This window comes from Staurois parvus, unplaced genomic scaffold (assembly GCF_062004578.1).
Source record: "Staurois parvus isolate SC_StPar_1 unplaced genomic scaffold, SC_StPar_1.0 ptg000694l, whole genome shotgun sequence".
Classification (NCBI taxonomy): Eukaryota; Metazoa; Chordata; class Amphibia; order Anura; family Ranidae; genus Staurois; species Staurois parvus.
Window position 1 is genome coordinate 2,005,626 of NW_028318490.1, and position 22,323 is coordinate 2,027,948.

Here is a 22,323-nt window from a genome sequence, read left to right on the forward strand (position 1 = left end):
GGAAATAAAATCTAACTTTTGTTGACATATTATAAGAATGTCTAATCTGTAATTTGATGCCTTTTGGAGATTTTTCCATCCTTCCTTGGCTTCTCAATGCACATTAATACAAATTTTTAGCTGGGGTGCCCAAACTTTCGATCCCCACTATGTATATGTATGTGTGTATATATATATGTAACGTGCAAAAAAGGCAGCCCAATGTGAAAAAGTCCATATAAAACTGATGTGATGAAAGTGTGAACACATTTTTTTGTTCATATTGGACTTGAAAGACAGAAAAAGTGTTTTTCCATTAAAAAGACATGGAGATAAACAAGTAAGATCTTACTATGATGTCAGACAAATGCTTTTAGCACCACATCCTTTTAATTATATCACTTTTTTTTTTTTTACATGTTCAAATATTGATATCCACCACCATGCCAGAAGAGGAGCTCCAGTCTACAAAAAGCAGCACTCAAAACAAGAAGTAGATAGATACAGTTTATAATGACAGTGTTACATTTCCTTTTATTAAAAATAAATCAGGACAGAAACATAAGCAGCAGCAAAATAAACATTTTCTTGGTCCAGATTATGACTTAATAAAAGTTTGTGCTTTGGGATTCAGCTGATGAGCATTTTATAAATCATAAATGAACATTTAGTAAATATTTCTAGATAAACCCATACACATATACATCTGTACATACATATAGCAGGAAATGATTTTAAACACAAAAACAAATATTGTGCACATACCTTTAAGAGTTATTGAAAAAAGGCTAACAATTGCACATGTTGGTTGTATATGCATGTACTGTATATAGTGCAAGAAGTCATGTGTATTTGTATAAAAATGAGCACTCAATAGAAAGGTCATATAGAAAACCAGGATGCAAACATAAATCATGTAGGCCTAGCTCAATCAAACTGACAAGGGATCTCAAAATGTGGATGAATTAAAGGGTCATATTTAGGAAGCAGCAAAAGGGGCATTCACCAAGTATTTATTGCAGGTGAATCAATCACTGTAATTTAATACAGATACACCTGCAAAGAATATATGGTGAATGTCACATTTGATGCTTTATAAATATACCCTAAAAAGTATCTATTGCCCAAAACAACTAATATTTTTTCTTTAACTTTCAAACGTAAAGTAACTTTCTTATTGGTTGCTTCAGGCAACAGACCCTTGTTATGGTCATGACAGCTGCAATAAAATCTTGTCCATATCCATCACATCCACATAGATAACTGCAATATAAAATCTTCGATTCGGTGAAGCACTTAAGAGTGCATGTATATTTTGGGCAAGAATATGGGAGGATTAAAACCCCTTTCATGTTATTTGTGCCGTCTGTGTCCTACTGGGTAGATTTTTTCTCACTTTCTGAAATCTCACCAAAATAAAAGAGATTTCTATCTTATTGGATTCTTCCTCCCTTCTGTCTCAGTAACAATGGTCAATAGAACAAATAGAGGAAGAATTTCCCCAATGGGGACAAAGGCCCCAATAAAAATCTGCCATGGAGTTCTAACCCCACAAAATAAAAAATATATATTTATAGCTTGCCATTACATACACTGTAAGCATTGAAGGAGCAAAGCCTGGTGATTTTCAGTGTTAGCACAGAATGTAGCTACTTCCATAGTAAACACGTGACAGGTACATATTAAGGCAGCAGCCATTTGCAAACACTGAACTGTAATCTGCAGTTTTGTTGGGTAACAGAAAAGCTACAGCTGTGTGACTATGAAAAGAACGACTCATGGTCTATTCAAGTCACATCTCAGTGACCTAGTAACAAATGCATCTTTGCTTAATTGAAAGCTGAAGCAACAGCTTCAAAATATTTTTTTTTCTCTCAGAAAAATTACCTTTATTCTTTTGGTCGATTGAAAGTGCACTTTTTACATTTTTTAATACAGATAACAAATATATGAAACATTGGCAACATATCTTTGTTCAGGACATATTTAAAGAGAACATTTTACATTAATAAATCACACCTTACCAACTGCTTAATGCACTATGTAAATGGATAAAAATACCATGCATGTTGAACATCGATTCTGCTTGGAAGGGGGCACAAAGGAAACCTGTTACAAGAGAAGTACTTAGGCTGTGATTGCTGACCTGCTTCTGGAAAACAGATTGCCTGGTATTTTGTGGTCACTGACGGAGAATGGCGATCAGGAGTTCTGACTTCAGAGACTGAAACAACTGAAGCCAAAAGGATCAAAATGACAACCAACTAACTAGGTTTTTCAGAAGACTGTCCACAATGGTAGTCCAGAGAGGTTATTTTTTTTTTTTTTATTTGTTTACGGTCTCTTTAAAAAGCCCATACTCCATATATAGAATAGATGATGAAAACAAACTTTTTTCCAAAGCCCCTTATTATTACGCAAAACTCCCCAGAAAACTGTTGATTTTGCTTATTTCTATAGTGCATTAGGCATTATGTAAAGCAGTACTGACGTGAACCTGTCCACCATACTGACTGTCTAAAGGTTTTAAATAGTCACATGCCTTTTATTACCCAAAGTCTCCAGAAAAGTCCCTTCCCATATGTGAGAATATTTCCATTTTGCTATGGAAGCCTCAGCTTCTCAGCGTGTGCCCCCCTTTCTTTAGTTGTTTAGTCCCACCCATGCTCTTGCCCTACATCCAATCAAACTTCTCTTATTAGCAAAAAAGGCACTGTTATTACACAGGGGGCTGATGGGTGAATGAAGCTTAGTGCTGCTAATACATATTGCTCAAGAATTTGAGACCTCTATAGAAAAATGAATGTAATCACTCACTGGGCACAGATGTGGTTTCTAAACATAGGAAATAACAGCAGGCACCTTATTTTCTTTGTTGGCAATTTTAGACGGAGTGGAGGAAACGTTCACTTCAAGAAACTATTTCTATTTAATATCTTGCTTTCACATAAAGCAGTAATATGTTATACATGTCTCCCACTAAATGTTAGAAGTAGATTCATTTCTTCTATAAAGATTGAGAGAAAGGACAGTATTACATTATAAGCCCCATAAAAGAGGAATGCAATAAGGCACAACCTAAGCTAAATATTACAGTAAGGCCCCTCTTTAGGAATACAACAAAAAAATATAAACCCAGGAATGCATAGAAGTTACCCAAGATCGATATACTTAACACCTAAACTATTTGTCTCTTTTTTATATAGATATAATGTTATACTCAAAGATGTTATATCAGGTATAGAAACCGTAACTGTAATCATTTATAATCCTAAAGCGTAAAACAGAATTACAGTCAATATTAAACACTCCTACCTTGCCCACCGAGCAACCTTAAAGTTTAACACTTCTTCAGTTTAAGAAGGTATATTAGATAACAATACTCACCTTATTCTATGTTCTATGGCAGCTAATGCAATCCTGCTCTGAAATGTAGGCTGGCACTGGACATCATTACGTACAATGCATGACCAGGCTGCTGGTTCTCCACCATACATGACAATGTTGGTAACACAACTGGAGCAGAGGAGCAGCTTGGTGGACCTGTTATCATTACCAGAAACAAGAAGGAGGAAGCCTGCAGGACTACAGAAAAAGGTAAGGATTCCTCTGTATTGGAGCCCCCCCCCCCTACATTAAACAAGCATTGTATTCTGCATATACAGGAAGGGAGAGAGCTAAATTATCAATATTTTTTTTTTGGGCTATCCAATAGAAGGCATGACATACTTGGCTATGTGACCCTTTACATTTAATAGGATAGGGTGGGCAGGGTAGCAAGAGGTTCTTACTAGACTATAGTTCTGCTTTAAAGTACAATAGGAACACCACAGATTCAGGGTCACTTCTATCTTGTAAATTTGCACTGATATATTGACAATATTAAGTAACTTTAGAAGTAAATCCCCAATAATACAATTTCGTAAAGTAAAAAAAGACATGTACGTGTTGCATTGACATTCTCTATAAAAATACTTTTGTTTTGCTGTGAAGGCAAAAAGCTATTATCATAGCTGTAGATCTAAAGTGCAGAGCATGTACTACAGACCAGACATCACGGCTCGCTGTGCCCACGACAAGATGCAACTGGTCTACTTTACATGGCATTGGAAATGTATGAAGGGGTTTGTGGGTGCAATCTTGGGTGGTAAACAGTCGAGTATATTTTGTACAAATAGGTGGCATTTCTGGAAAAGCTGCGGTTTAAGATGGTAGCGTCTGCTGGAGGCAGGAAAGGCAGGTAATTTTGCTGTTACTTCTGCTTTTTCTTCTCAAGTGGTGCGCCAATGGCGGATTCTGTGGAACGACGGGTAGAATTACCCATGCGGTTTGTAGCCTGTAGTGAAAGGGAGAACACATGGACAGAAAAAGGGTTAGAAGTGATAGCGCTCTGGTAGCATTACACAGGTGTCACATTAACACGGAAAACTTTGCGCACCCCAATGGAGGCGATTCATAGTACTCCATATATAGCATGGCTGTAAGCCCTACCAATCTCTCCATTTTCTGGAATGCCAACCTCATTCCTGTTACAATTTAAGCGAACGAAATCAAGTCAGATTTTGCTCTGTCCAGTTTGATCCTGCAGATACACCTCAGTCAAATCCTACACATATGCCGAATGCTCTCAAAGTTGAGTGTTTTAAAGGTATTTAAGAAGCATGTAGGTGTTTATTGTACTGCAGCTAAAAGAAAATGATTTCATGGTAAATAATGTTTATGGACAGAACCAGTATAGCCAGCATAAAATGCCTGGTGTCAGAGAAAACGGACAGGAATTGACAGATACAGATTGCAGAAGAGGTGAGAGAGCTGTCAGGATCCACAGTAGGTGCTATGGATTAAGGCAAGTATACTTTATGTGAGGATGTGCTTTGTTCATCCGGGATTTCAAAGGTCTACAACCATTTTAAAGCTGACTTCTAGGCAGATTTATAATAAAGGTTCATGCAGAGACGCATTCATTAAAATTATGAAGTGAATTTTAAAAGCAAATTGTTTTATGTGGCTTCCATTTGAGACTTTAACTTGTGATAATAATAAATCCACCAAGGCAACCACTGAAAGAATATATATACAGTATATTACAGGCATAGAGCAGTGCATTGGTTGGGCCACAGAGCTATTAGACAAGTATAATATACACAAAGTTACCCTAACTTTTCTATTTAAATGTTTTCTTTAATGCTAGAAAACAACACACACAACCTCATTGTATTACCTGCTCAAGAACATAATCCGCACTGGAATCGATAACTTTGCCAAGGTCTCTGTACTGTCCAGAGTATTTGATGTAGCCCCATGTGAGAAGTGCAATGAGCAGTAGCCCCATGGCACAGTTAAACAGTTGTGCCACCACACTTAAACCGACAAATCCTGTGATACCAGAAGCCATGTATAATGCAGCCACCAGGGCTAGAAGTACAGCGGGAGTGCGGAAGGCTGTGAAGATATTCTTGCTTTCATTGTGCTTGCAAAAAGCAGTATATATGTCATCAAGGTCCTTCTCCAACTCTTCTCTGTATTGCTTGCTGAACTCCACTCCTCCCATTTTCTTTGCACGGTCAAACTGAGACAGGGCTTCGTCCCTACAGGCAGCATCTCTATCTCTCAGGACATCTGGTGACACATATGGTTTGTCACCACCACAAATCTATAACAAGGAACACAGGAGAGCCAAAGAATCATATGAGTTATAAAGTCAAATGTGTCTTAGCCAAAAAAGCAACCAATTACAGTTATTGTTAAAATGACTATGAATTGCTAAAATCTGAAATGTTATTAGTTAAAATTTGCAGGAAGTGAAGGGAAATCTCCGCAATGGGACCCAGACGGTGAAAAAAAATTCTGACAGGGGTTCTAGCCCTCCCTTACTCTATCCAAAATGAAAAAAGAAAAAAAAAAAAGAAAAAAAAGAAGGTTTGCCTATAGTTCTACTTTAAGCTTCTTGAAAGTAAAAAAACTCCTGTGAATACCACCCTCCTCCCAACCGCTCCAAAAAAGGAAAACAGAAATAAGGTAAGAGGATGGTTAGGCATACACAGGATTTGATGATGGCTGGTGACAATAGTAAGGACACACACATCCACTCACCTTCTCCATGCTGCTGTTGTACAAGTCTTTGGCAGAAGCCACCGCTGCCAGGTTATTGGCCTCAGCAGTTGCCTGAGCAAAGATATGAAAATATTAACTCAGAAGAATTCATAAAAGAATGATGTTGTGAAAGGTAAATAAAACCCTACATACCTGTAGCATAGATTTGGGATGTGGTAAATCTTCTCCTTGGTATATTTTTATGTAAGCCTACAAAACAAAGCCTCGGTAACCAAGTGGACTTACACAAAATCAGATTTAACAGTGTTGTAATTAAACCTATTCTTCGCAAGGCAGCAACATAATGACATATTGATTGGTTTACAAGAGCATATTAAAAAAGGTCACCGTTTACGAAGGATGCAGTTTTATAAAGTTATCTTCTTGATACAATGACACAACTAATAAAAATGATGAGCCTTCAGATGTCTTCTTTAAGGAAGGTCATAGATGGAACTAAGTTTTTTGCTCAATTCCTCCATCAACACAGACAGTGTTGACAGGGGAATCCCTCCTATCAAGCCACTGCGTTCTTCCGGCCGGGAGGCAGGGGCGCCCTCCCCACCAGGAAAACACAATGATTATTGCTAGCAGCTATAACAGCTGCTAGTGATAATCACATTTAAAGTCCATCAAGCTGGTTGTACCCAGGTTGGTCAATCAACCAACTTGGGTAAATTCAGCCTGCCCATATATGGCTCCAATCTCGGACAGGACCTGCTGAACTGGTCAAGATTCGAACTGTCTATCGCCAGCATAAGTCTTGAATCTCTCTGTGGTTATTATGCTTTCATAAACAGCAAAAGAACGGTACTCAAGGTTGGAATGGTGTCTTTTGTTCAAACTAACAAATCATAACAGGAGCCAGATATGTTATGTACTTAAAAGATGGGTGGGCGATTCTTAAGGCTGATGGGTTAAAATTTTTCCTTTGCAATCCATTATTTCCCTTCCAGATTGCTCTTAAAATACCAATATAGGGGGCTGAAACAGACTGGAAATAAAAATGTCCAGAAGTGGAGACTTGGGGTAAGGAGCTAGGCAGCAAAATACTGTCTTTATTCCATTTATCCCATGTGCTTGAACTGCATTTCCTAATAACAAGCAATATTATAATACACTGAAGATCACTATTTTGGTAAGGACACATTTTTTAAAGTTAATATTTTGTAAAGGACACCAGGAATGTGTCCTGGACGGCAGGTACATTTTTCTGGTATTTGAGTTGTGGTCCCTTTGAGGGGGCCGGTTTTGGAGACATTGCTGGGTAATCAGGAGTTCTCACCCATGCAGGGGGAGGTGTTTCAGGGGAGTTTGGCTAGAAAGGGCTGTTTTTCAAGACCCCCTGGACTGTTAAGTCTGTATTGGGGACCTGGAATTTCGGTGGTTCGAAAAGTTTTGGGAGGGAAGAACCTTCAAACCCTGATTACCTGGACTTTGGTCCTGTAGGGGTTAACCTGAGTGTCTCAGTCCAGAAAAGGAAGAAGGAACAGTCAGCTTCTGGAAGTGAGAACGTGAGCTAGACACATGTGAACAGGGTGGACTGAGCAATAGTGGCTGAGTTGTGGAAACCTCCTCCTTCAGATGCCTGAATCCAACGGAAACCCCAAAACCACAGAGTGGAACTGGTATGGTGGTGGTGCACCTTGAACTAGTTTGGTAGCTCTGAACCAGAGTATGGACTATTTTGTATTGTTTGTTTGCTGAAGATAAGCTGTATTTTTTCTGTTGGCCTGTTTTGCAAATAAAAGGACTGCTTGCTTTTACCAGCATAGCGGTCAGATGATCCCGGGCTACCTCATATCACATGTATGTATTAAACCAGTTTGCACAGTAACATTTCCATCATTTACTTTAGATATCATTTTACTGATAACAATGACTTCTATTCTTTACAGCAGGATAAGCGCTCTCTAAAACCTTTGAGTACTACGTATGGAAAAGGTAGCTACATTCTGAAAAGTAGTAAATATACAAGAGCTGTAACTGTTTTAACGTGAAACACCCACAAACTTGGAACAAGATGATATAAAGAGAGAAACTTACCTTGAAATACTCAAGTAGTCCTCGGCAAGTCACCTTTGCACCATTTATCTCTTTCTCCATAAGGCTGCTAGGTTCAAGAACAAGTGGCACCAGAGCACTCAGCTGCTCTGTAAACTCAGGAGCAATGTCTATGGCAAACACAAGACAAAAAATATAAAGTATTGTACATCAGCAAACTATAGAATAGTTAAAGTGTAGGTAAAGGCAAAAAGTTTATTTTTGTTTGTGGATAGAGAAGGGTAAGACTCTCTGTCAAATTTTATTGTAGTTTAAGTTCCTGCTGGGGAAGATTCACCCTTCTAATTGTGAGCTGAAAGACAGCAAAAAACAATGCTATCTTTCATGTGTCAACTACCAAGAAATGAAGATGAGCAAAGGCAGACATATTTAAAGTCCAAGCAATATTGACAAAGGATTCCAAGTGCTAAGTCCCAAACACTGTGTATGACAATAAATCCTTGGCACCCATTGTAAACACTTAAACACACAGCATGAAAGGGCAGAAGAAAACAGTGCTCAGGGTCATAATTAGAAGTGGTATCCAAATAGAAAATCCTTCCAGAAAGTACTGTAGGAAAGTCAATTATCATGGACCCAAAGGTTTCTATAAATTTTATTTCAATGCATTAAGATAATATTAAAATCAGAAATGTGCACCACTCCGTGGCTATGGTGGAACATCTGCCAATCCTGAATAGACCGATAGACAGGAACCAGCAGCCAAAGTGTACAGGGGACCGTTCACCTGGACATGGAGATGGTCTGTCATGAGTGGGTGCCATGGCGCACCAGAACTGATGTCACCAAGATCCTGGGAGGAAACCGGACACTAACCACGAGAGGCCAAGTTGGAACGCAAACAGGTTGCCATGACAACGCGTTTCATGTGCATACATGTTATCAAGTCATGACTTGATAAAGCACATGCACACGAAATGTGGGTTCATGTCCATAGGTCCATTCAGGATTGGCAGATGTTCCACCATAGCCATGGAATCTGGTAATTTGGTAGAAATAAAGTGCACATTTCTGATTTTAAAATTGTCTTAATGGAAATAAACTCTATAGAAACCTATGGGTCCATGATGGTGTGACTTTCCCATAGTACATTCTGGAAGGATTTTCTATTTCGATTCCACTTCTAATTATGACCTTGAGCGCTGTTTTCTTCTGACCTTTTATATGTAAAATCCAGCCTTACAACCATGGCTGCCTCCACAGACACAGTGGAGTAAGTGTAGCCACGAAGAAACAGGAAGTGTGTTATTCACAGGATTGCCAGGTGAAAATAAAAGGGGGAAAAGCATGAAAAAAAAATGCAGCCAGGTTAAGATTTGTTTTAAGGATGCCAGTCACACACTGCTTGAAGAACATTATTAGGTGACTAGCTCCATCATTCTACAGAGGTATTTTACATAGTTAGTCTGGCTGAAAAAAGGCAAAAGTCCATCTAGTTCAACCATAATGAGTTGATCCAGAGGAAGGCAAACCCCCCCCCCCCCAGCAAAGCATGATCCAATTTGCTCCTGCAGGGGAAAAATTCCTTCCTGATCCCCCAAGAGGCAATCAGATATTCCCTGGATCAACTTTATTTAAAAATGTTATGTATCCAGTTATATTACGTACATTTAGGAAAGAATCCAGACCTTTTTTTAAAGCAATCTACTGAGCTGGTCAGAATCAGCTCTTGAGAGAGTCTATTCCACATTTTCACAGGTCTTACTGTGAAGACACCTTTCCGTATCCAGAGATTAAATCTTTTTTCCTCCAGATGTAAAGAGTGCCCCCTTGTCCTCTGTTATGACCACAGGGTGAATAACTCTACACCGAGTTCACTATATGAACCACTGATGTATTTATACATGTTGATCATATCCCCCCTTAATCTCCTCTTCTCAAAACAGAATACATTCAATTATTTTAATCTTTCCTCATAGTTGATCTCCTCCATACCTCTTATCAGTTTGGTTGCCCTTCTCTGCACTTTCTCCAGTTACCCAATATTTTTCATGAATTGGTGCCAAAAACTGAACTGCATATGCCATATGAAGTATTACGGATAATTTGTTCAGGGGCAAAATGATCTCTCTCTCTCTCTCTCTCTCTCTCTCTCTCTCTCTCTCTCTCTCTCTCTGGAGTCTTTACTTCTTTTAATACAAGAGAGGATTTTGCTCGCTTTAGAAACCGCAGCTTGGCATTGCATGCCATTATTAAGCTTGTGATCTACCAGAACTCCCAGATCCTTCTCCACCATTGATTCCCCCAGTTGTACCCCCCTAGTATGTATGATGCATGCATATTCTTAACCGGCAAGTGCATAACTTTACATTTATCAAAATTAAACCTCATTTGCTACATAGTTGCCCAACTAAACATTGTATTTGAGATCGGCTTGTAATTTGGAGACATCCTGTAAGGACATTATTCCACTGCACAGCTTGGTGTCATCTGCAAAGACTGAAATGGTATTTATAATCCCAGACCCTATATCCTTTATAAATATATTAAAAAGGGTCCCAACACTGAACCTTGGGGTACACCACCGACAACCCTAGACCATTCAGAGTATGAATCATTAACCACTACTCTGAATACGATCTTTTAGCCAGTTTTCTATCCATTTACATTTTATTTTGCTATACAGAAATCAATCAACTTCTCATGAACAGTCCAACTGGAAAATATTCATTTGATCAGCGCATGCTGTCAATGGGCTGCAATGCTGATCAGTATATTCTGATGGTGAGGGAGTCCTGCTGTCTGAATACAATACAATGGAGAATTCCAGCATCCATATCGAATGTGGGGAATTGGGTCAGTTTCTTTTTTTGTTAACCTGCTGGCTGAAGGAAAAAAACTGACCCATGTATGGCCTGCTTAAAAGTAGAAGTTAGTGACCAAAATACAGACAGAGTTTAGTAGGATGATACCCCTACCACATTTCCAGTATGTACGTTAAAAGGCATTTACTTATAAAAATAAATTGTGAATGTACCATGAAACGGTCTTCTAAACTAAGGTTATTTGATCTCTGCTTCTTATTTCAAACATTGTGACCCAGAAAGAAGGTTTATTGCTAACACGTTTCAAGTTTAAAACCCCAGTGGCTACTTTGTTAGCCACTCCTGATCCTTAAAGTGAATGTAAAGGCAGATTTTTTTTTTTTAAAACACCAAACATGTTATACTTACCTGCTCTGTGCAGTGGTTTTCACTCCACTTGTCGAGTCCCCTGCCGGGGTTCCTGGCCCCTCTCTTCTGCAGAGTGCCCTCAAGGCAAGCAGATTGCTATGGGGGCTTCAGTGTCACTGCTCTGTGGGTTTATTTGCATACAGATGAGTCTCGGCCCCAACCCCTGCTCTCTGCTTATTGGCTCACTGGTCGTGATTGACAGTAAAACCTTGAGCCTTCACAACGACTTAAAATGAAATAGTAAACCACGTGGATGATACTGAATACATAAAGGATGAAGACATAGTTAAGAGGCTTATGTAGTGTGTGCCCAAGCATTAGAAGTGACTGTTGATGCCAGGCTAGGCCTTCAAAATATCTCAGAAACTGCAAAATCTAGGATTGTTATGAATTACTGTCTGTGAAATTTACAGAAAACAATGTGAAAGAAAAAACACCCAGTGAGTAGCATTTTTATCAATGGAAAAACCTTGTTGATTAAAGAAGTCACAGGAGAATAGACAGAATAGTTCAAGCTGACAGACGTTCATAACTCGAATAACCAGCCATTACAACAGTAGTGGGTAGAAGGATGACTCTTAACACTCCACAAGCCCAACTTGTTATCCAATTTATCTTGTGTATCTCAAGTGTGAGCAATGTTTTTCTGGTCCATAATACCAAATATCTGCTTGAACTGAATGACATTATTGCTACTATGTAAACATCTTTCTTGGTTTTTAGACAACTGTGCATGATAACGTGACCACAAAGTGTATGCAACAGAAAGAACTGTCCACTGCATATGGCTGTGACTGCACGCATGACCATCATGTTAAATCTTTGCATTACAAGCAACAAAATGACTGACCTTTCAGGCGGCCATCAAACTGAGGACTGGTTGCCACTTTTAGTCCGGGGTGTGGGAGAAGGAAGCAGCTGACATTGGTGAAACAGGAGTGAATGTGTTTGCGTACATTCTGGATCTCTTCATGCTGGTGTTCTTTTACCTGGAGAACAAAACTGTAGTATTTGCACCATTTTCTAAAAATTTAGCTTCATAGGGACTTGCAACTTCCCAAATATTCTACCAGCACCTGCTCAAAAATGAATGCACATGAGCTACAAACGTTTTCTACACAGTATGCTGAAATTCTCTGAACTAAGGCTTCTGGTACTGCAGAATGGGTAGAGGCCTCTTACAAAAAGGAATTACAGTTCCAAAAACTTTTTGATGTCTGGGAGTCTTTCATACAAACCTTATTCATAACTATTCAACAATCCTTAGAACGATGTTTCCAATACAACCAATGGTATCAAGCCAGACTCTTACCCAATGACCCTCCAAACTATATCCTACTTTCTACTTGAATCAAAACAAACTTTGTATTTTGATAGCCGAGTACTCTCCCCCTTTCCCTCCACCTGCTTAAACCGACCACCATCCATCTAAATGTTTCCTTTCGATGCATACCTTTGGTCCCAGTACTGTTATTTCATTCTCAAGATATGCTAACAAACTGTACACTATCTTCTTTATATTGCCCTATGAGCCAAATGCTGCTTTGTTTGTTACTTGCATTCTTGGATCAAGTTTAAAAAAAAAAAAAAAAAAAAATTCCATATACTGTAATAAATGTGGTGTGGAACCAGGTGATCTTGTACACTTCCTACGGAGATGCCCTAAATTGTTGAGGTACTGGAACTTTGTAATCAATCGTATCTTCGGTACTCTTATTAACCCCTCACTCACCTCTAAATTGGGTTACTTTGAATCACTGAACTTGGACTCACACACGTTACTGGCAGAGACAAGATCCCTATATGCAGAAAGATAATACTACAGCTTAAACTAAAGTGGATCTCTAGGTACAGCCTTTGATGAAAGAGTGGGTCAAGGAACTTAAACCATTAGCATAAAAATAAATTACACCTGAACAGAGAGGTACTACAAAGGTACTGCTTGGTTTGGGACATATGGCATGAAGATGTGACTGGGGCCTCAACCTTGGCCATTGTTTCTTGATAAAGTCCTTGTAGAATGTCACATTCTAAATACGAACTGAATCTGAGGACTCTGCTGTTGAAGAGGTGCAACTAACCCAAGGTATCCTTTTTCTAATATTCAGATCGTTTAATGATGTATAGCAGAGTGCAATTTTTTTTATCTGTTGTGTATGTGTTTTACTTTTAACATACTTTAAAGAAAAAAAACTTTTGAAAAATAAATTCAGAAAAAAAAGACTTGGGAATAAAAGGATGAAGTATATGTCAACTACTGAAATCACTGAAAAATAAATACTTCAAGCACCACACATCTGTTAAAAACTGCAGACAATGACATAAATGCTACAGTGTACAAACAAAGGATAATAAAGATTATTTGATCAATTTGTTTTTTTTTATTAAGAACTTAGTGTTACTAAACCCAGGACCCTGCATTCACTATATCTGGTCTCCCACAGTAAAGACAACATGGAAATGCAATTATTTTAGTAAATATAAACTGCTAAATACCTTTTCTCATCAGCAATATATAGCAGTCTTGTGACTTCTATCAGTGTCTGGCAAAACACTGGTTAAAATTTGAAGGGGGTTTTCATTGTGCTGTCCTATGAGGCTGCGCGACTCCTGACCCTCTGTCTGGACAGAGCTAATTGGCCCTGTGCTGATCACATACATCCTCCCAAAGAAAAAAATAATCTCTAGCAATACACACTAAACATAGCATGTGCAGAGTGACTTCTAGAGCTCTGTACTATCAGCAGATGGATTGGGGACATTAGAAGAAAGGGAGGATCAAAGAAGACAGGCTCAAACAGCCTTTGTACACAATGTGGATTAACCCCTTAGGTTCCACAGTATAACAAGCATGCTTTACAGCACATAGAGACTGATTTTACTGTTCTGGATTCAGTAACACTTAAAAGAACTTTCAGTTAGATGTAGGACAAATGGTGATTCTGATGAACAGCTGACAACATAAACAGTGCATATACCTTCAGCCTCTTCTCTAGGAACTTTGCACCTCCTTCTGCTCCATAGGGATATTCATAAGGAAAGCTCCAATCTCTAACCAAAAACATAAGGGTCTGTATAAAAAATAAATAAATAAATGTAACACATGACTTTTGTTGAATTTAATCTTCTATGTACATACCAAAGAGATGCTAGCTAAAAATATATGAATATGTAAGTCACTTAAACCAGGGAAAGCTGGCCAGGTAGTATCCACAGGAGATCAGTGTAGTCTGGAGCTTTGCCAAGTTCACAGTTAATGGAAAATGATGAGCCGCACCCAAATTCTTCTGTTTATCTGTCAGACATCTTTCACTGGTTGCACAGGAGCAGAACACACTCTTTCAGGTGTGTACTGTACCAGTGTTTCTCAACCTTTTTTCAGTCAAGGCACAATCTCACGTCTCCCCATTCTAAAATGTAAAAACTAAAGTTATACATAATTTTTAGGCACATTGCCAAGGCACCCCTGAAAAAACCTGAAGGCACCCTGGTTGAAAAAGGCTGTAATATACACTCGTAATTTACCCAATTTCCACATAAGTGTATTCACTAACAAGATATTTGCATGCAGCTCACCACTTTCTACAACAATTAAATTACTATTTATTTCTGGATGTTTCTCTTAGGTGAGTAAGGTCACAAGACAGGAAGGAGGAGTAAATATCTCCAAGTATTGTATTGGCTGGCGTTATACTTTACCAAACTGACTTTCCTAAAACACAGTTTCCAGGGCTGAGAAAGCATAAAACTGGCCATACGCAATCAAAATTCACCAGGTTCAGCAGAGACTGGCTGAATTTCAATCACTGTGTGGCTACCACCACATGCAGGAAAACATGTGGTAGCCCCAGCTAATTGGCTTTGATTTTTGTTTTCATTGTGCAATACAGGTATAAGTAAAGAACATTAATTAAAACATTTTGATTACAAAATATGTATCAAATATCCTAATTTGCAATTTATATATTTTTGTCGATTTGACAAGAGTATAACAGGAAGGGTATTTAACCATTAGCCGCCCGGCCTATAGCCGTTTGGCGGCGGCAAAGGAAAAATGCTTCACCTTTCCGGGTGCACGCCATTTGCTCCCGCACATGCGCAGTTCGCGCGGTTGCAGAGCTGCGCAGCGGTGCGATCTGTCACCGGCCGTGTACCTCGGACACGGCCGATGACAGATCTGAGTACCGGCCCCCGTTGCCAGTACCATGTGACCTGCTGTGACCAATCACAGCAGGTCACATGACAGTTGTATACAATGGATGGCTTCATTCATGCCATCCATTGTATACTAGTGCCTAGCTGTGAATGGTCACAGCAGGTCACATGCACATGTCATGTGATTAGCTGTGGCCAAAATCACAGCTAAGCACAAAAAAAAAAAAAAAAAAAAAAAAACCCTGAATGAATCGATTTCATTCTGGTAAATGCTTGCTTATAGCAAAGTAATTCTTTGCTATAAGCAAATTGTGTAAAAAAAAAAAAAAAAAATACTGATCACTTCCCCAAAGTAGTACAATGTTACTATGGTAACATTGTACTACTTTGGTCATAGTAAAATATCAAAAAAAATCTTTAAAAAAAAAAAAAAATGTAATAAAAAATTTAAAATAATAATAAAAAAAGAAAATATATATATATTTTTTCATACGGTCACCAGTCAGTGTCCCTGTTCACCGCCATGCCAGTTATATGATGATGCTGTACTGCACTGGTGACAGTATGTAAAAAAAAAAATAGTGAAAATAATTTTAATTTTTTAATTTTCCAAAATATTATGACAAAAAAATACAACTTCAAAAAACGCGCCATGCCTCTTATGAAATACGTCGGACTGTCTACTTTGCAAAAAAGGGTCATTTGGGGGATATCTGTACTGTTCTGACATTCTCGGACCTCAAGAAATTAGATTGGCTGTCAGTACTTCAGGATTGATCAATATTCAGATCTATACCATAGTTTGTGAACTCTATAACTTTCCTACAAACTAAAAAATCCATCCTAATTTGGGTTATTTTCACCAAAGACATGTAGCAAAATACATCTCGGCCTAAATTTATGAAGAACAATTATTTATTTACAAACTTTTATAACAGAAACAAAGAAAAACGTGTTTTTTTTTTAAAAGTTTCAGTCTTTTTTTGTTAATTTAGCAAAAAATAAAAACCCCAGCGGTGATTAAATACCACCAAAAGAAAGCTCTAGTTGTGTGAAGAAAATGATAAAATTTTAGTTTGGGTACAATGTTGTATGACCGCGCAATTGTCATTCAAAGTGTGAGAGCGCTGAAACGTGAAAAAATGGCCTGGGCAGGAAGGTGTAAAATTGCCCGGTATTGAAATGGTTAAAAAGAAAAGTGCAACAAACAAAAACTTAAAATTTTCTTAAAAAGTAACTCCACTTTTGTTGAGAAAACATTTCCCTCTGAGTGATCTATGTATATTGCAAGGATTTTATCAAACTTTATTTCAGATTGCTACCTTTTGTTACTCTAAAGAAATGTCTGTTTGTTCATCTGTGTCTATGTGCAAAGTGAACCTTAACGGGAGTGATTTTATAATTATCAATCCACTGCTACACTTGTAGTGCTCTAATGAGGAAGGTGGCTGGGTCTGCATTCCCTTAGATGTGACATTCCTTTCGGAGTATGTTACCAAAAATTACAATTTTGTTGCAGGGGATGCCCAAAATCAGACTTGCATCTTAGTGCAGATGTCTGGGAAAATCAGTAAGGCAAAAACACAAACAGGAAATTATATTTCTGGGGGGTGTTCTGTACACCATCTGTGTACAGAATGCCTCCAGGTTGCCATACTGCATTTCATTTTACAGAAAATGACAGTGCTGCAGATTTGAAAAGGAAGGGTGATTAGACACAGCACAAGCTGATCAGCGGGTCTTGGCCAATGATTAACGGCAGTAACCCGATGATTGGAAAAGGATGACATGACAGAGCTCTGTGTATATAAACAATACAGAGCTCTGGCTTATCAGCGGGGATGTGCCAGGGAATAAATACTGGCTCATCCCCTAGTAAAAGTACACACACAAAGCACTGTTAGGCATATACTTAACCCTTTATTTTCCTCTACATGTTAACACCTTCCCAACCAGTGTCATCAGCACAGTATCAGAGTATATTATTAGCAATGATGACTGTATTAGTGTCAATGGTTTACAAAAAATGTCAGTTAAGCCCCATATACACGTTGAGAATATCAGACAAATGATCGTTCATTTTTATTTGTTTTTTTGCATGCTAGTCTCATACGTCACATTAGAGGTTACTAAATTTATGAAAATTCTTGTAAGACATAATCAAAATTCAAAAGTGATGTAATGTATTTGTATTGTATTTTCGGATGAAAACTGTACTGGTTAAAAGGAAAATCGTATTATCAGGTATTGTGCAAGAAAAATGTTCGTGCGTTCCGAGAAATTTCAGGCAATCGCTGTGTACCAACATTTTGATTATCATATAATCGCTTTGAAAGCAGCATTTTCCGCATGATTTTCTGATTGTGTGTACAGGGCTTTAGTGTCAGATTGACTGCTGTACTATTACAGTCCCGCTACAAGTCGCTGATCGCCATCTTATTATAAATTCCAGTATATCCCATAGTTTGTAGATGCTATATACACTTATTGGGATTTTTTAACCAAAAATAAATAGCAAATTATACTTTGGACAAAATTTAAGAGGAAATTTGATTCTTTTATTTTTTTTTTTATTGGATATGTTTTATAGCAGACAGTAAAAAATATTTTTTTTCTCAATATTGATGGTCTTTTTTCATTTATAGCGCAAAAAATAAAAACCCCAGTGGCAATCAAATACTACCAAAAGAAAGCTTTATTTGTATGGAAAAAAAAATAAAAATTTAATGTAAGTACAGTGTTGCATGACTGTACAATTGTCAGCTAAAGTAACGTAGTACAGTACAGCAAAAAATGGCCTGGTCAGAAAAGCGGTAAAATCTTCTGGAGGGCAAGTGGTTAATAACATTCAATTACAATATGACTTGTGTCGCAACTGTATAGACTATATTATTGTTTATTATACTTTTCCTGTCAGTCACGTCTATACACATGGTGCAGAGTAACATGCTAAATTATTATTATTATACAGGATTTATATAGCGCCAACAGTTTGCGCAGCGCTTTACAATATAAGGGAGACAGTACAATTACAATACATTTCAGTACAGAAGGAATAGGAGGGCCCTGCTCATGGAGCTTACAATCTAAAGAAAGGGGGAGGTGGTACAAAAGGTGATGTTCTGATGGAGGTGGCTCAAGTACAGTTCTTAGTTGGAGGTGGGGTAGGCTTCCCTGAGTTTTCAAAAGATCGCCTAATGGCAGACAGGGTGGGGGCTAACGGGACATACTGCGGTAGAGAATTCCAGAGGATGGGAGAGGCTCTGGAGAAGTCCTGGAGGGGAGTGTGGGAAGAGGTGACGAGGGAGCTAGAGAGCAAGATGTCTTGGGAGGAGCGGAGCTGGAGATTTGGACGATATCTATGGATGAGATTGGTGTTGTAGCTAGGGGCAGTGTTGTGGATAGCTTTGTATGCTGTGGTTAGTATTTTAAATTTTATACGTTGGGTTAGTGGAAGCCAATGAAGGGATTGGCGGAGAAGGGCAGCAGTCACTGATCAGTTGGTAAGGTGTATGAGTCTAGCAGCAGCATTCATAATAGACTGAAGGGAGGATAACCTGAGTAATGGTAGACCAATGAGCAGGGAGTTGCAGTAATCAAGGTGGGATAAAACCAAGGCACGGATAAGTTGTTTTGTGGTGTCATTGGTCAGAAAGCGGCAGATTTTGGAAATGTTTTGGAGGTTGAGGCGGCAGGAATTAGCCAGTGATTGGATGTGGGGCCTAAAGGAGAGGTCAGAGTCCAGGATTACACCTAGCACCCTGGCAAGAGGGGAAGGACTAATGGTTGTGCTGTTGATCTTAATGGTAAAGTCATGAGTGGGGAATCGAGGAGGAGGAAATATTACAAGCTCGGTTTTGGAAAGATTGAATTGAAGGTAGTGGTGTGACATCCATGCTGGTATGTCGCTTAGCAGATTTGTGATATACGAGGAGATTGAGGGGGTGAGCTGGGGAGTGGAGAGATAGATCTGGGTGTCGTCACCATAGAGGTGGTATTGGAAGCCATGGGAGGTTATCAATTGGCCCAGGGAGGAGGTGTAGAGAGAGGAAAAGAGTGGCCCAAGGACAGAGTCTTGGGGTACCCCAACGGAAAGAGGAAGAGGAGCGGAGGAGGAATTGTTGTATGTGATGCCCGAAAGTGTGCTGAGAAAGGTAAGAGGAGAACCAGGAGAGAGCAGAGTCACAGAGGCCAATGGAGTGGAGTTTACTGAGGAGGAGCAGGTGGTTGATTGTGTCAAATGCAGCGGAAAGGTCTAGGAATATGAGTATGGAGTAATGGCCATTGGTTTTAGCAGTTAGTAGGTTGTTAGTGAGTTTTAGTAGGGCAGTTACAGTGAAATGCTGTGGGCGGAAGCCAGACTGTAGGGGATCAAGAAGGTTGTTGTCAGTGAGGCGCTCAAGAAGCCTGGAGGCAAACAGGAGCAGAAAGATGGGTCTTAAGTTATTCAAACAGGTAGGGCCCAGCAAGGGTGTTTTTTTTTTTTTTTTTAAGTATCGGGGTAACCAGTGCATGTTTGAGCGGGGAGGAAAAGGTGCCCATGGAGAGTGAGAGGTTGAAGATGCGGGTTAGAGAGTTTAGGATAGAGCAGGATGGAGGCTGCAATAATCGTGAGGGGACAGGAAGTGAAGTGAGCCTTGGAAAAGAGCTATAATAACGTCAACTGCTGCAGAATCTCAACATGTCCCTTTTTATTGCACATTTCTGAGCAAATCAACCAGAGCTCACAACAACTGAACCTGTACTTTGGAAAGCAACAAGTTACATTATCTGTTGCCTTCCCAAACTGCATACACTCTGCTATCCCACTGCTCTGTTTGGCCACTAGGAGTGAAGTGATACTCCTGCTATTTCCAGGTATTAGAGGAGCATTTTATTAATTAGAGAAAGAAAGATAAGTATAGTGTATATATAAAGCCAGGTACACATTGATTGAAATATGGCCGGTCTCTACTGAATTGGCCATATTTTGATCTGTGTGTGGCCCTCCCTGTTCGATAGAAACCGATCGTTACAGTGGCTTTTGTTGTACAATTCTGCTCGAACCATCAACGATCTGCGGCTGCAGAGCTGATCAGTGTACTCCGACAGTCACTGCCAAAATACAATAACACAGTTGTGGGGGGACTCCTGCATTCACCTTGCTTGTGTGGATGCAGTAATCTGTTAGTTTTGTGTTTACTCAGCTTTAAGCTGGACATGCATGGTTCGGTTTTGTCGTACAGCAAGTGGGCTGGATTAAATAAACTGAACCAATTCCCCCATCCACACATTCGAATCCTCTCTGTTGTGTCAATGTATTCTGACAGCAGAGGAGCCAGCAGGACTTCCCCACCCTCAGATTACACTGATCAGCGCTGCACGTGCTGATTGAATGAAAATTCTCGCTCATGAGATGTCGATCAATAGAACAACTTCTCATGAACAGAAACAGCCATAAATGGCTCAATCTGTGCGTAGCCAGCTTTAGACTGAGAAGTCAATGACCCTTCTCAGTGTGCTAACAGAATCAGATGGACTTCCCTGGTACACAGAAACAGCTGTGAGCAAGATAAAAAAAAAGTTCAAATATATACAGTGAGGAACAGACGTATTTGAACACCCTGCGATTTTGCAAGTTCTCCCACTTAGAAATCATGGAGGGGTCTGAAATTCACATTGTAGGTGCATTCCCACTCTGAGAGACAGAATTTTAAAAAACATTTCAGGAAATCACATTGTATGATTTTTAAAGAGTTTATTTGTCTTGCACTGCTGAACATAAGTATTTGAACACCTGAGGAAATCAGTGTTAATATTTGGTACAGAAGCCTTTGTTTGCAATTACAGAGGTCAAACGTTTCCTGTAGTTCTTGACCAGGTTTGCACACACTGCAACAGGGATTTTGGCCCACTCCTCCACACAGATCTCCTCTAGATCTGTCAGGTTTCGGGGCTGTCGCTGAGCAACACGGAGTTTCAGCTCCTCCAAAGATGTTCTATTGGATTTAGGTCTGGAGACTGGCTAGGCCACTCCAGAACCTTGATATGCTTCTTACGAAGCCACTCCTTGGTTATCCTGGCTGTGTGCTTCGGGTCGTTGTCATCTTGGAAGACCCAGCCATGACCCATCTTCAATGCTCTGACTGAGGGAAGGAGGTTGTTTCTCAAAATTTCACAATAAATGGCCCCATTCATCCTCTCCTTAATACAGTGCAGTTGTCCTGTCCCGTTTGCAGAAAAGCACCCCCAAAGCATGATGTTACCACCCCCATGCATCACAGTAGGGATGGTGTTCTTGGGATGCAACTGATCCTTCTTTTTCCTCCAAACACGACGAGTGAAGTTTAGACCAAAAAATTCTACTTTGGTCTCAACTGACCACATGACATTCTCCCATGCCTCCTCTGGATCATCCAGATGGTCATTAACAAACTTCAGACGGGCCTGGACATGTGATGACTTGAGCAGGGGAACCTTCCGTGCAATGCATGATTTGAAACCATGACGGTGTAGTGTTCTACCGACAGTGGTCTTTGAAACTGTGGTCCCAGCTCTCCATGTCATTGACCAGCTCCCCCCTTGTAGTTCTGGGCTGATTCCTCACCTTTCTTATCATCAGTGATACCCCACGAGGTGAGATATTGCATGGAGCCCCAGTCCGAGGGAGACTGAAAGTCGTCTTTAGCCTCTTCCATTTTCTAACAATTGCTCCAACAGTTGATCTATTTTCACCAAGCTGCTTGGCAATTGCCCCGTAGCCCTTTCCAGCCTTGTGGAGGTCCACAATTTTGTCTCTGGTGTCTTGACAGCTCTTTGGTCTTGCCCATGGTAGTAGTTGGCGTCTGACTGACTGTGGGGTGGACAGGTGTCTTTAAAG

General features: G+C 39.5%; 1 protein-coding gene across 2 annotated transcripts in view; it reads right to left on the reverse strand.

Annotated features, from left to right (window-relative positions):
* Positions 1–486: 486 nt before the first annotated feature.
* ATL3 (atlastin GTPase 3) overlaps positions 487–22,323 on the reverse strand; it is a 109,393-nt gene continuing 87,556 nt past the window's right edge. For both annotated transcript variants that reach the window (XM_089652793.1, XM_089652792.1), the window contains exons 7-13: positions 14,288–14,380; positions 12,160–12,298; positions 8,119–8,246; positions 6,226–6,282; positions 6,073–6,144; positions 5,201–5,632; positions 487–4,315 (exon numbers count right to left, since the gene is read on the reverse strand). In XM_089652793.1, coding sequence (XP_089508919.1) covers positions 4,232–4,315; positions 5,201–5,632; positions 6,073–6,144; positions 6,226–6,282; positions 8,119–8,246; positions 12,160–12,298; positions 14,288–14,380 — 1,005 coding nt within the window. In that variant the 3' untranslated portion in view covers positions 487–4,231. The remainder of the gene's footprint in view (positions 4,316–5,200; positions 5,633–6,072; positions 6,145–6,225; positions 6,283–8,118; positions 8,247–12,159; positions 12,299–14,287; positions 14,381–22,323) is intronic.